Here is a 15541-nt window from a genome sequence, read left to right on the forward strand (position 1 = left end):
GTTTTTTTGTCTGTCTTTAATGTGTCACTCTTGTTTGAAAATTCACAACTAAAATAAAATTTAAAAGCGTGAAGAAAAGAAAAAGAGCTAAGGTTCAACGAAACCCAAGATACAGACTCGGTTTGTCTGAATATATAGGGTGTGGGACAAAAGGGGAGTTCTGCAATGTGGTAACAGATTGCCTTCAATAAAAGAGGACCTTATTTTTCAGAATGTTGTAAATCGATTGGTAGTATACATATATTTACAAACTGTTGCAAATATCCTGATGGGATTGCAAAACACTCCTTTGTTGACAATAACAGCTGTGGTCGATCACCGCTGCAACACTACTTTAAAAAAAACGAAATCGCATTTCATTACTTTGTGCAATCCAAAATAGCCACAGATAACAGGATGTTTCCACCATTTTTATAACTCAACCTTTTTATGCGCAAAGACGAGTGTGATGCTGTACTCCTAGGTGTTGTTTATGAGAAGTTTCATTTCGCTTTAATGTTATTTTAGAAACATATTTTGACATCTGTGGGCACCGTTTTAATAGGTATGGTAGGAAAATGCCCTCCATTAGCACAGCTGTCAGAAGGATTGTGATTTCTATTCGTGTTATAAAAATAATTGTCTGCTAAAAAGTTGAACAACTGTTCATCACAAAAGCAGACGAAATGTGACAACACTTGGGGTTTTTCCCCTCTAGCTTTCAGCAAAAAAAACCCCTTTGTTCCTTCCAAGAGGCATGCATGCTAATCATTTAGCGATATAGCATCTGCCACATACACAATTAATCCGATATACACCTTCTGTTGATAATTTAGGTAATTCGTCTAAATTGGACAGACAGGGCGTAACGTTAGTGTAAGACTAAAAGAACACCAGAGAAATATTAAACTATCGCAAACACAACTGTCGGCAGTGGCAGAACATGCTTGTCAACAGGGACACTCAATTGATTTTGACAACGTTGAAGTGTTGTGTAAAACTAGTTACTACTGGCAAAGACTAATTAGAGAATCCATTGAGATTGAGAGAAACATAAATAACTTTAATCGCTCAGACAGCTACAGGCTTAGTGCGGCCTGGAAGCGTATTATTAAATAAGATGCATTACAATTCCTTATAAGGGAAACAAGCACTAACTGATTATTAATGTAGCATAATCACAATAGAACACATTCCAAATGATTACTAATCTACAACTCGCATCGTAACAATAGCCTTATTACTAATCAAGTATATAATTACAATAACCCCCCCCTCAAATCTTTGCACCTGATGAGTTAATGAGTTAATGATGACGTCACCCTGCTGCTGCTCTATATAAGAACGGGAGACACAGCAGAGCCTCACCATTCTGGCGAATTGCCCGATGATGCTGGATGCAATTACCAGCGAAACGTCGTACTCAAATTGTAAATGTTGTGGTTTCACGCTTCAACACACCGGTGGGCTAAAGCAGTGAACTATTTGTCTTTTGTCAACGTGACACTTTTTTTACTGATTGGCCGTGTCGGGTGGTGGAGGGTTACGACACATTTATAAATAACGCGATCTAAACCCAAAAATCGTTGATTATGAATGAGTGACCGTATGAGAGATAAACGAGTACATGAGGGATGAATGAGCGAGTGGTGTCTGCTGACTGAGGGTTAGATGTCAAGTGAGTGTCTGGTTGGTAACTGCCAGTGTGTGTCAGGTGAGGGGTAACTGGTGAGTGTCACCTGGTAAGTGCCATCTGGTGAGAGTGTCAGCTGGTGATGGCATCTGGTGAGAGTGTCAGTTGGTGAGTGGCATCTGGTGAGAGTGTCAGTTGGTGAGTGACATCTGGTGAGAGTGTCAGGTGGTGCGTGGCATCTGGTGAGAGTGTCACGTGGTGAGTGGTATCTGGTGAGAGTGTCACGTGGTGAGTGACATCTGGTGAGAGTGTCAGGTAGTGAGTGGCATCTAGTGAGAGTGTCACGTGGTGAGTGGTATCTGGTGAGAGTATCAACTGGTGATGGCATCTGGTGAGAGTGTCAGTTGGTGAGTGACATCTGGTGAGAGTGTCACGTGGTGAGTGGCATCTGGTGAGAGTGTCAGCTGGTGAGTGGCATCTGGTGAGAGTGTCACGTGGTGAGTGGCATCTGGTGAGAGTGTCAGCTGGTCAGAAAACCAGTAAGGGGAGAAGAGGTGAAAGAACGGGACTGAACCGATAAGGAGATAACTCCGTCTGTCGGACGGTGCTGTACTCTAGAGCAGTGGTTCTCAAAGTCTGCTTCCCCAGACCACCAGATGGTCCGCGAAGGTCCTCCAGGTGGTCTGCGCGGCTGTGATCCGGGAACACTGACAATGTTTTACTAAACCTGTTGTTTCGGACTTCAATTAATATTTTACTCATGATATTTGATTAAAAACAAGTCAGGTAAATTCGTTTAACACGTGGGCTTTCGCGACCAATATCAATAATATAGTTTTTTTTGGGCTGCCGCCTGATGATGCCGGTTGTAATTACTGGCAAAACGTCGTACTCAGATGGTACATTTTGTGGCTTTGCTCTCCAACACACCGGTGTGCTGTACTAGTAATTAATTGCTTTGTTATATTTACGCCCCACACCTTACTAATTGGCTGTGTCGGGTGGTGGTTGGTTTAACGACACACAATATTTACCCTGATCAAACTACCCTAACCCTAAGATCTAAATGCACTGCACACCTCCCTAAAAAAAAGCATAGCTGAATAAAAATACAATTAATAATTTGTATTAAACCAGGGGGTTGGGGGGAGCTTTTGTGGACCTCGGAAATGTTTCGTCCGTGGGCCAAAACAAGTTTGTGAAACACCGCTAGAGTCACCCGATCGTGCTTATCAATAGAGGACAGTGATGACCTACGCGTGACTTTCAGGATTACTTTACAGTACTCACTTTGAACCGCAGGGGTCGCTGTCGTTCCGGTGGAGACCTCGCGATCACGGATCAACAATAAATGGGGGCAACGAACGCAACACGACGACTTCGCCAAGTGAAACGTGGGCAGAGCTCCGAATTTTTTAAATTTATTTTTCTCGTCTCTGTTGGTAGGCGATTTGGAGAGGGCGTGGAAAATATTCGCCGATGAATTGTGTCCTGCATACAGACGACGATAGAACAACTGCTTGAAGACAGTAGTATATTCAGGGCAAAAAATAATAATATCAAAGCCACATTGAAGATAATGAACGCGCTTTTTCACGGTATAAATTCTGCTTGCGTCGCTGACGTCATTCCAATCGTGCATCTTGTATCCACGCTTATTTGCACCCTTTAAATGTTTGTGCAATCTGAAACGATGTCGTGAGTCCGCAGGTGGATGCGTGGAATGAAGGGGGGTTACGCAGGTTGACATTCTGACGGTCGAGAAAAGCAAATTGAACTTGGAGAGGGGACACGTTGACTGAAGGTCATCGATTAAGGCCGATGGCCAAATGAACAGATTAGAAGCTCCGCCGAGAGGACTTCGCCTCCCATGGAGATGGAGCGATGAAATTGGCTGGAGTTGCTGGCGCTCGGCGGATTTGGTACATCGCAGGAGTGAGATTGGATGTCAGCTTGGGAAGGCCCTCACCAAAGCGGTGTGCGTAATGGCCATGGCTGGTGATCACCTCCCTCATATCTTTCCCACCGTTACGTGTCGAATTGCTTTCTCCTAACAACTGCACGTCTTGAATCGTGCCTGCAATGGGCGGCCGCTTCGTCTCTGCCGCGTCTCGAAGATGGATCATTGATCCTCCTGCTGTCCACACTTCCAGCTCATACATCCAAATTCAAATCGTGTACTTTAAATGCCTTTTCTCCTTGATTACCTTTCACTCGGCGATTGCAGCAATGCCTGTCAGTGATGAGTGATTTTGCCATACGGGCCAAAAGCTGTGCCAGAATGTATGATGCATCGCATGTGTTTTTGATGTAATGATTTTAGTGATTTGGCACTTGTAATTTTGTACATTAATGATGCTTTCATCGTGATATGGTTAAGACAATGGACTTGCAACCTCGATATCATCGGTTCGATCTCCTGGACCAGCAATTGAATGAATGGGCAAGTTTCTTAAATAACCCCTACTTCTGTCCACTCAGCTGTATAAATGGGTATACCAAAATTCGATCGATCGAGTTTGGTGGGGTAAAGTGTAGGTAGTCGAACCTCTTGTGAAATGTGTGGCAGGTTTACATATAACATTGGGCCAACATTTCTTCGAGGGAAGCTTTTCAATAGCTCCCTGTGGAGGGCCTTAAACTATAAACGAAACTATTTTTTAAAATATTTTACTAGTTAAGGCCCACTGAGCTAGTTATTTTTCAGAAGCGACCTGGCCACAACTGGTAGCTCAACGAAGTGGTGTATCGTGTGTACATTTATAGAAGCCAAATACTCTAAAAGCATGTTTCTAAATGTGGAGGGATAAACCGGAGGAGCTAGAGAACAGGTCCCTGCGGGGTGGGCTGGTAGGAACGAACAAATACGATACGAAGGGAGAGTTTGAGGCCTAGTTCTAGGCTTTAGGCCTAGCTGTAGGCTTTAGGCCGCTGTGAGTTAATTTTTAATTTAAATGTTTTAATTAAAAACTATCTCAGGGAATTAAAAAACTATCTCAGGGAATTATAAGAGAATGTTACACTTGGTTAGCCAGGAAAGCCTTACTGAGTCTAAAGGTTTTTGTAGGGTCCTACCAAGTGTTTGCAGTAGGGGGCGATGTTGCTACACCTAATCGGACATCGGACGGACGGATGATATAATCTATTGTAGGCTGGTTCACTTCGTTTCTACCAGTAAAAATCCACGTGATCACAGGAAGAGAAAGAGTTCTGCAATCTCCAAATATACAGGTGTCGGGGTCAAAATCGAAACCCACGACCTCCTGCATACCAGGCCAGGCAGATGACATCTGGCCATCGCGGGCTTCTGACAGCAGTGGCGTGAGCAAGCAATTGCAGGGCTGCACCTTAACCATTAGATTGCAAATATTTCAACATTTGATTTTCAAAAAAAAACTGGTTTTTATTTTGAAGGTGTTTAAGACCAAGAACACTTTTAGGTTCATGAGTGTGCTGTCCGAGTCTTGTAAACATGTATTTCACAGAGATAAATTGTACATACAGTATAGTATATTGTTTTATTGTAACATAATAATATATGGTACAGTATTCCTCGACTGGACTTGGCACTTCTTAGACAATGCTATTTTAAAACTGAAAGTTAACACTGCTTTCATCTCTTCACAATTATCAATAAAAACCGTTTTTACAAAGTTGTATTTCGAGATGCAATAACATTTGAAGTACAACTTATTATTGATGACAAGTAAGCAGCCTTACTAAATGTTAGAAAGAATCGTGCAAATTCTCGTGAACATTTTGTAAATGTTTTACATACCGCAGTACTGATTAGTAATTATACTGGTATCGTGAAAATCCACCGAATGTGCCAAAACGACGTGAGAAGAAAACCAACACACTTAAACTCCACATTATTACATGAAGATATGGGTTTCCCTATCTCCACAGCTCCATTCGCAAGCTTGTTGGCAATGGACTGCTTATCTCATCCAGAATTGAGTTTAAAAAAAAGTTCCTCTGCTTCACAACTAAACGGCCGAACCGAGACAAACTAAATGATTTCGCCACTCACTCCCCCGGGTCGTTTGCTTACATTCAGAAACCGCAATGTAGCCGGCAATATCACGATGGTTGTTTAGTTCCTCTCAGAATTACCAACAGGCCAACGTGTTTATCGTGCAGTGATGAAAACCTCTCCCTTTAAAACGATGTGGAAAAAAAACGACAGTGTAAAAGAACCGTAACTCACTTTTTAGTAGTAACCTTTACATGCAGTACGACGTTTCGATTGCAACACAAGCAATCATCATCAGGTATAATGAAATAGCGACATAAAATCTAACCAGAAAACTATAAACAGACATATTAGCAGACAGATATCACCAAGATACATAGAGAGAGCAACACAGGTAACAGAGAGAGGTGTTGCTCTCTCTATGTATCTTGGTGATATCTGTCTGCTAATATGTCTGTTTATAGTTTTCTGGTTAGATTTTATGTCGCTATTTAATTATACCTGATGATGATTGCTTGTGTTGCAATGGAAACGTCGTATTCTATTATTTAATTTAATTTATTATTTTATCTTTAGACGTGACTTAACCGAAAGAACCAAATAATAATTCCTGCAGTCACGAAAGTTCTAAAATTAAGATTTACATGCAGTGTTATAGAAACCTGAATACATGTTTTAAAAAAAAACTATATTTCAGAGGGCAAAACAACAAGAGGGCCTTGTAATTTACATAATTACATGGTTCCTTAAAATTGAGCCAGATTGAGGTAACCAACGTAAATACACATACAGATTAAATTATACAATAGTAAAATGCAAAGGCTCTTTTGGTGCAATTTCTGAAATGTGCCGGTAAACGTCAGGTGTTAAAGTGAGCAGATTATAATCAATTACATCTGAAGCAAATGTATGAAACACAGTTTTGTAAAAACAGATTTCTTCCAGAGCTGAGCTTAAATAAATTAATCCAGTGTTCAGATAATCAATAATACAATCACAGCAGTAAGTGTGCTTTCAATAACAGGTAGAGTATCCGACAATGATCAGAATAAAAAGGAGTTCGGTGTAAGCCGCAAACCAATTATGACACTGTAGCATAGCGACTGCACACAACCGCGGGTTTACCACTGGGGGGAGGGCATCAGGGGGTTGTAAAAACTGACCAACACCGACAACGGCCGAACAAAGTGACAGACGGGGGCTGGTTTGTTGTCCCACGAGCCATATTCCTCCCTCGCTTTTCCTCAGTGCAGTATTCCATTCGAGGAGCTGCTGTCAAGGTGTGCGCCGCCGCTGCGGATCGCAGACGCTCGCTTGCGCTCCCTCAGCTGCTTCTGCTCGATGATCTGCCTGCGCAGCTCGCGAACCCGCTCTTCCTTCTGCAGTAGTGGCAGGGAGGAAGGGAAAATAATGGGGGGGCGGGGGGGGGGGCACGTCAGTCAAAGTTTCACGAGCGCTTACCGTTGGCATTTTTTTTGCCGACTAGATCCATTAATGCACATATGCTGGCCCAGTATTTTGAGTGTCCGCTAATGAACTAAGCCAAAGTGCTTTGCTCACTTGAACGAAGAAAAAAAAATGCACGCCTTGGCCGATGGAAAATTAACATTAGTTCGCAGAAGCATCACCATTGCCCTTGTTTGTATGTGTGTTGAACTTCTTTTGCACCGTACGAAACCAACCGCGCTAATCGGAGGTGCAAGGTAAGGACAACAAACTAAACACAAAAAGCAGTTTTAAAGACATGGCGAGGAACGAGTAAACCAAGGTGATCCGGTAAAGATAAAGGTCAAATAATCTCGTACGTTACGGATAGGTGGCTCAGCGGTAGAGCTCGCAATCATAAGGTTGCAAGTTCAACTTCTGGTTGGGGGTTGCTTCAGCCCATCATTCCTCGAGGGTTGATAAAAATGAGTAGAAGTTTGTGGGGAAGTGAGCAGTGTTTGTTCCTGGTATAGACTCGTCCCTGCATTAGGAACGTTTAATGTTCGCCACTGGCTCAGAGCTGGACATGGGAGATGAGCACCACCTTAATGCTCACTTGAGCAGGACATCACTTTGAGGGCCACATACAATGACATCTACAAAAAAAGAGCTTGTTTTGTACATTTAATGGTCCGTCGAAATGTATTTCATTCGAATACATTATGACAGTAGCATATTATTAGTACACCAGTCAAGCTTGGACATTGCTTAAGACTGGTGGTGGACAGCAGATGGGAACACTTGCTATCATGGTTACAAAATAGATTTTTTTTAAACTTTTTGCAAAACAAAAACCTCTCTCTGAGCTAAGAGCAGGTTCCTATTCCTTTAACGCAACTGCTCATGCCAGTACGAAATTGAAGTGCCATAAAGTGCCATTAATGGTTTTTTGTCAAGAGGCTAGCATGGTGTTAGTTTGTTAAAACAATTTTTTGTCTCTTTGCCTACGTTCATCCTGATCGCGCCATCGGCATCACGCCATGAGATGCAAGTAGCCATTGTCACCTCTCAGAGAGCAGTGTGACCCCTCGTGTTAGAGAACGGCCAGTCGAAGCGGATATCACAAAACTACGCGTGAGATCTCTTCAAGTGACCTCTGGTGCACATCATAGGGGTGAGCACTTCCCTACCTGCCTTCCCGCCGAGACTGTCTGTTGTACAGTAGTTAAACCAACATCTTTATTTCTCAGAGCTGGAATTGAGTGAAATAAGTGCACAATCAAATTTAATGTGATGGTTTTTGTCGTTCGGTTATTGATGATCGGGGCTGAGACCATCAACTTACTTCACTTGAGAACTTAGTTTATTCACAGGCACCTCCTTGAATTAGAACGCAGGGTCTCAAGCAGTCTCAACTCAGCATTCTAATCTGTGAGCCACCCGGCCACCTGCTCTGCATGGTCGGCTAATAAGACAATGATCTGAGTTGTCCGATCCCACTGGTTGTCGCTCGGTACCTCTGTTATGAGCTTCTGCAGTTCCTTATTCTCTTCCTCCAGCTGCTGTGCCTTCACGTCGACTGCAGGAGTGGTGGATGGAACGTTGGACGGCTCCGAGGTCTCTGCCGGGTGCTCGTTCCGCAGCAAAATCCTCCGCATCTGCACGAAAACCGTGAGAAAATGCACTGTCAACAACTTACGGACCGGCTGAAAACCTTCACTTTATCACAGCAGAAAGCAATAATAATAATAGTGTTGATATATCCTGTGATCCAAGGACCAGCGTGGATGATAGACTTAGAATTCAGGAAAAAAAATCACACTGATGCAGAGGGAGAATTAGCCGCTCAAAATCATTAATCCGTGAAAAAATCATGGATTACAGGGACAGTGCGGCACTCGACCAGCGGATAAATGAAAACGGCAATAAATTCGTGGATTACAAATTTGTTCTAGGAACCAAATGATGCAAATCTGCCATGTGGGTCTGTGTTAAAAAATGTTTTTACTTGATATCTAAGTATAAAAAAAGTATTTTCTTCTAAACAAATCATGGCAGCACAGCTAGCCTGTGCCAATGTAAAAAGAAATTGCTATATACTGTACTGTATATATAAAAATAAATTAACTCATCATTTTTCCTGCAGCTCCAGGTCTGCAGCTCCATGTTAGCCCTGCCCACCTCTATGGAACGAGGTTTTCGGTCCACATAGCGTCGTCAATCCGCTACTGTGTGGCACGAATTACGGGGAGCAGTGGTGTACCGCCAATAATCCGTGAATTGCAGGGATTTGCAAATTATTGCATCACGGGTTATTGGGAGTTCTGCTGTATTTTTAAGGGTCTTAGTGCACTGGGAAAAGTATGCGATTTTCCAGATAAATATCTGCACTAATAAACACATTAATAGCCAGTTGTCTAAGCAGAAAATTCAGCAAAATGCGAGTAAAATACAATGGAAACTGTTTAAAATACAAAAACATGGACAATTCAACAAGCTTGTTTTTTTCCCCCTTCGGTGCTGTATCGCATGAAGCTTCACGTTTTGACAGCAAGTTTCGAATGGTGTAAACTGAAAACTCTTGACTTCACATATTTTTCGACTGCGTTTAGCTTTCTGTGCCAATTGACACTGCAGTGCTTTCCCATGAAAAGTGGGTCAGGGTTCACCTTCCACGCAAGTGGTGAGTCTCTCCGTGGGACAACCTCTGTGACATTTGCCCACAAAGGGGTACTCATTTTATCGGTCCTGGAAAGATGACCAGCTGAGCCCACACCAGACCAGGATTTCAACTGTCACCCTTCTGATCACGAACCATGCATTTGAGCACGCTGCCATCTGGATATCGCACATAGCCCCAAAATATAATTATTGCTGATGGTAATAACTGGAGAATAGGTCTCTCACTATGGTGGTCAGCATTTTTTTTGTAAGCTCAGAAATATTTCTAGTTGTAAACATTTATTGCAACTTCAGCCACTTCTCTGCACGTTGACATGGATCTGCACGGTGGAGATGGATGGGCAAGTCTTAACATTGAAAGCTGAACAGAACATCCAGTTTCCTGTGTCAGCTGGTCTTACGCATTATTCCTGCAAGATGGATAGCAAATTAGCAAACAATACATGCATCGGTTTATTGGTCGATATGTATTGGTAAAATGTGCAATGCAAGAGGTTTTGCAAATGCCGGTGAATGTGCAAAATCATACCAACGCATCTCCACGTGTAACACAAGCCCCAATTGATGGACATGAAGTGCCTCATTAAAATTGCCTCGTCTGCTCTATAAACAGCCACATGGCTGCATAATCAAGATTCCTTGCTTGTGGTGAACCTGCTTGTATTTCATATTTCACAGTCATTTGTTGTGAAGATGCCGTGTGCGAGACGCACACGAGCGCACGTCTCTGGATTTGAGCAGCAGCGCTGAGAGGGAGCGGAGGTGAGAATCCCGCAGAGAACAGAGGCTTGCCTTGGGCAGGAAGAGGACAGCCAGGGTTATGAAGGATGAGAAGATGATGGCCAGGGAGGTGAACACAAAGGAGGCATCCTGCTGGCTCGTGAGGATCATCGTCACTGGAGCAGTGATCATGCAGAGAATCTGCAATCAACACAAGACCGTGCACACATATCTGCCGGCAATGCTGATTTGTGGGGGGGAGGGGGGTGCATTATTATATCTACTGCAACTTAAGTTATAACCCTTTGTCAATCCACTGCTGGATGAAGGCCTCCCCATGCTGTGTGAATTATGGTGGTTATATGCTCATAGTTCAATACAACGGTCAGAGCCGGTTTTCATATCGCTCACCACAGATGTTGGCTGTAATTAAATCCTTTATATTAAGTTCGCTTGCTTGCTTGCTTGCGTGCTTGCTTACGACCGTGCAAATCTTTCAGTCGTTTTTTAACCCACTTCCCGTGATCCAATCGAGCTGACATTTTCCACACAGACTCGTTGTGCGATACAATTAATGTTCGTGAAAAAATATTCCCAAAATTTTACACTTTTTAGGCAAAAAAAAATTATTTTACATATATTCAAATAGAACTCATTCATGGCTTTGGCTGAACGTCACAGTGTAAGAGCCCACAGCGTAACCCCTCCACGGGCCGTGGCGGAGTAGCGCAGTTGGTAGCGCCCTCGCTTCCCATGCCAAAGGTCGCGGGATCGATCCCCGCGTCCTCCACAGGCGAATATATTTTTAAATTCTTAATATTAAGTTCGCTTGCTTGCTTAGGACCGTGCAAATATTTCGCTCGTTTTTTATACCACTTCCCGTGATCCAATCAAGCTGACATTTTCCACACAGACTCGTTGTGTGTGACAATTAATTTTCGTGAAAAAAAAATTCCAATATTTTACACTGTTTAGGGAAAACAAATTAAATATGTAATTACCAATTGCTTAATGGTGGCAGACAATCATCTGACCCATAGGTGGCAGCCATCTCAAGCCAGAGGACGAGAGGACTCTAGCCGCCACGCATATAAAGGATTTATAGTGAAAAACTTTGTTTTTACGGGTTTACTTGTTGGGAATTGAATTCAGGTTGTCAGGCTCAAAGCGTAGCGCACAAATCACAACGCCACCACCGCCCCAAAAACAGTGCATTACTTTCTTAAAAACTGAAGTCACTTTTATATTTCATTCAATTGAAGTTTTGTTAATTCCAGGCTGTTTCAATGTTTACATTGTTTACTAGATTTAACACCTGTGTTATATATATTTATTTTACCCTATATATTTTTACATATAGAAAACAAAGATCTCCCACATATACATTTTTCGGTAAAGTCACGTAGGGAAAAAATAAAAAATAACAGAAATAATAATAGAAATAAAATAATAAATCACGACGTTTCGGAGGCAACACAAGTCTCCGTCATCAGGTGGGACCGTCACAGATAGATTTACTGTCTCAGGTGAATCTAGCTGTGACGGTCCCACCTGATGACGGAGACTTGTGTTGCCTCCGAAACGTCGTGATTTATTATTTTATTTCTATTATTATTTCTATTATTTTATTATTATTTATGTTTTACCTACGTGACTTTACCGAAAGACCTAAGAGTATGAATCCTTGCTGTCACGAAAGCTTCAAATCTAGAATCTCCCACATAGAGTTCAACAGACTGTTGGGGCAAGTGCTGTTAGCAAGCACCTACGGTATACCACAAGGGAGCGGGTGGCCAACAACACGCCTGGCCGCCTTTGTCTCTCCAGTGCTGGTGTTTACACACCACACCAAATAGTAGTTTAAGGCCGAATCGACTTAAGGGAGGCGCAGGACTGATTCAGACATTCATCACCGATGGTGGAATCGCACACGGGTCACTAGGTTCGTAGCACAATGTGCTAACCACTTTACTACTGCTCCCCACACACTCACAGACGCACACACTCAGGCACACACTGCTGTAAATATTTTATCATGCGACATTCATGAGTGGATGTCTATGAAAAGCATTTTGCGAGCGCTGGCTTCATGAAGTCACAATAAGGGTTAAGATATACTGCAGTGATGAAATGCCACAATATGCTGCACTTTCTCGCAACATGTCCATCCACTATTTATTACAACCATCGAGCCCATCAGTCACTACCACTGACGTCCATATTTCGATGATGTATAACGCGAACACGCAAGTCGGCGGTGCACCATAAGTTCGCATCCAGGGTAACACGATACAGGCAAAAAAAGGTCCCATTTTGTAGCTGCTCAACCCGAGCTGTAAATGCTCTCATAGTGCGTTGTCTTTGTAAGGGTCGCCTTTTGGCGTTCTCTGGTCTGACACTGGTGAGACGAGGCCTGAAAGAAGGCCGTCTCTGGTGTAAGGCAATCCGTTTCAAAGACAATGCCAGTGTATTGTTGTCAGAGCACGTTTGTTTGCATGTTCACCACAAGTACGTGTGGTTAATGCGAACTTGATTCCTTGCAAAAGGTTTCTATTTGGTGTTGGAACGTCTTAACACCTCCAGAAAGCGTAACAATACGTGATTATCTTCTTGGTTCTTTCGGTAAAGTCACGTAGAATGGAAATAATAAAATAATAAAAATAAAATAATTCTCACGACGTTGCGGCCACAACGCAAGCAGCCGTCCTCAGGTGAAGAACAGGTCTATCGAGAAGACATTCAGACTCTGTCTTCTCGACAGACCTGTTATTCACCTGAGGACGGCTGCTTGCGTTGTGGCCGCAACGTCGTGAGAATTATTTTATTATGTTTTATTTTTATTATTTTATTATTTCCATTCTACGTGACTTTACCGAAAGAATCAAGAAGATGAATCCCTGCAGTCACGAAAGCTTTAAATCGAAATTTAATACGTGATTATTTTTAAATCCTTTATATTAAGTTCGCTAGCTTGCTTGCTTGCGTGCTTGCGTGCTTGCTTGCTTACGACCGTGCAAATCTTTCGGTCGTTTTTAACCCACTTCCCGTGATCCAATCGAGCTGACATTTTGCACACAGACACGTTGTGCGAGACAATTAATGTTCGTAAAAAATTTTTTCCAAAATTTTACACTGTTTAGGGAAAACAAATTAAATATTTAATTACCAATTGCTTAATACTGGCAGACAATCATCTGACCCATAGGTGGCAGCCATCTCAAGCCAGAGGACGAGAGGACTCTAGCCGCCACGCATATAAAGGATTTATAGTGAAAAACTTTGTTTTTACGGGTTATACTTATTTCACACGAAGACAAGGCAACTTAACTCCCCCCCCGCCCCCTTGTTTGGAGTAGTGGCACAGCGGTTAGCGTTAACCCGGCGACCCGAATTTGAATCGTGGCCACGGCTTTTATCAGTGGCGAGCGATGTCTGAACCACTGCTGGGCCCCTCCGCTGACCTGCACGGACCACCGTGGTGAAGTATGGCCAAAACACCTCAATGACCGACAGCATGGGTACCCTTTAAACTGGTACAAAACTGACACCTTTATACAAGGCATCATGTTTGCAATAACCACAACACAAGCAGTCAAATGCAAATGTATAAAGGTGTCAGTTTTGTACCAGTTTAAAGGGTAAACACCTACTACTATATTTTGCCACGGGTAAAGGAGGTCTCAGTGTCAATGCTTACCCCGAGCTCTCAATACTCTGATAGTGCGCTGTTTTTTAGTTGTACGCCTTATGGCGTCATCTGGTCCAACACCAATGGAGACTAGGCTCTAAGGAAAGCTGTCTCGGGTGTGGACCAATCAACTTCAAGGACAGTGCATATTATTATCATTATCAGAGTTGTTTCTTTTTGTTTGTATTTGACTACTTGTGTTGTGGTTATTGCAAACATGATGCCTTGTATAAAGGTGTCAGTTTTGTACCAGTTAAAAGGGTAAAAACCTACTACTATATTTTGCCACTGGTAAAGGAGGTCTCATAGCATGGGGAGGCTTTCTTCAAGCAGTAGCTTGACAAATGGATTCAAATGATAATATATTTTTGTATTAACCACCCTTCATAGGAAAACCTCTATCCCCATTGCATATTAAGTATTGTGTGATAAAAAAAAGTTGTATTCTTTCTGGCATATACACAGGTGTTAAGATGGGCAAACACCAAATAGACGCCTATTATAAGGCATGGAGTTTCCATTAACCACACTAGCATGCAAACATGAATGTGCAAACATTAATATTTGCACAAATGTCTTAACGCCTGTATTTATGCCAGAAAGGGTAATACAGCCTTTCTTTATCATTAAAATATCTTGATACTGGCGAAAGGGTCCCACAGATATATGTTCTGACTCACTCCTACTGGGCCATCTGTGAAAAGGAGCCTTTGAACTCATTGGATTCCTCCAGTATGAATACATATTCTTATTCTGGTATTAAGTGTGTTCTTTTTCCAGTTCACCAAGCATGTTCAAGTTACTCCTTCCTAAGTGCGCCTCCCTTTCATTTTTATCCCCCCAACACCGCTCCCTCCACTTTCTATCTTAAGTTCCTTTCCCCTCACCCTCCCCTTCCCACATAAAAGCACACACAGTCACCCCTCATCCCCCCCCCATCTCTAAACTCAGGAAGCACTGCGTTTGGGACTTCTGTCCACCGAGTTTCTGTAACCCCCACCACCCCCTTCCTCCTCCCTACATCGTGCTTGGTGCTCTGTACCGCACCTCCTATTGAAATATAATAATACAAAAAGCATGTTCATTTTTTCCTCTTACAGACGTGCCACCCAGGACCCCCCCTGCCCTCTCCACGAGGAAGCTAGAACCCTGTGCGAGGAAGCCGTTCCCACCCCGCGGAGGTGCTCACCGCCACGTTGTAAATGGCCATGCCCACGGCACGGTGGTCGTTGATTTTCTCTGCGTACATGCTCTTCGTCTCGTACGCCAGGAATATTCCGAGCAACAGCAGCACGCCTTTGTAGCCGTAGAAAACACCTGCGACAGCAAGCGACACGTTCGAAATAACGAATGGGCGATGGCAAAAGCAACATTTTATTGTGAGAGTACTCCATAGTACTATATAGTGCGAGAATATTCTAGATCATTCTATAGTGAG

General features: G+C 42.9%; 1 protein-coding gene across 7 annotated transcripts in view; it reads right to left on the minus strand.

Annotated features, from left to right (window-relative positions):
* Positions 1 to 6019: 6019 nt before the first annotated feature.
* LOC144937908 (gamma-aminobutyric acid type B receptor subunit 1-like) overlaps positions 6020 to 15541 on the minus strand; it is an 84698-nt gene continuing 75176 nt past the window's right edge. For 5 of the 7 annotated variants that reach the window (XM_078865505.1, XM_078865509.1, XM_078865508.1 and 2 more), the window contains 4 exons: positions 15293 to 15420; positions 10488 to 10616; positions 8531 to 8671; positions 6020 to 6967 (listed from right to left, as the gene is read on the minus strand). In XM_078865505.1, coding sequence (XP_078721631.1) covers positions 6833 to 6967; positions 8531 to 8671; positions 10488 to 10616; positions 15293 to 15420 — 533 coding nt within the window. In that variant the 3' untranslated portion in view covers positions 6020 to 6832. The remainder of the gene's footprint in view (positions 6968 to 8530; positions 8672 to 10487; positions 10617 to 15292; positions 15421 to 15541) is intronic. The other 2 variants (XM_078865507.1, XM_078865506.1) reach the window with 1 other exon arrangement.

Source organism: Lampetra fluviatilis, chromosome 20 (genome assembly GCF_964198595.1).
Source record: "Lampetra fluviatilis chromosome 20, kcLamFluv1.1, whole genome shotgun sequence".
Lineage (NCBI taxonomy): Eukaryota > Metazoa > Chordata > Hyperoartia > Petromyzontiformes > Petromyzontidae > Lampetra > Lampetra fluviatilis.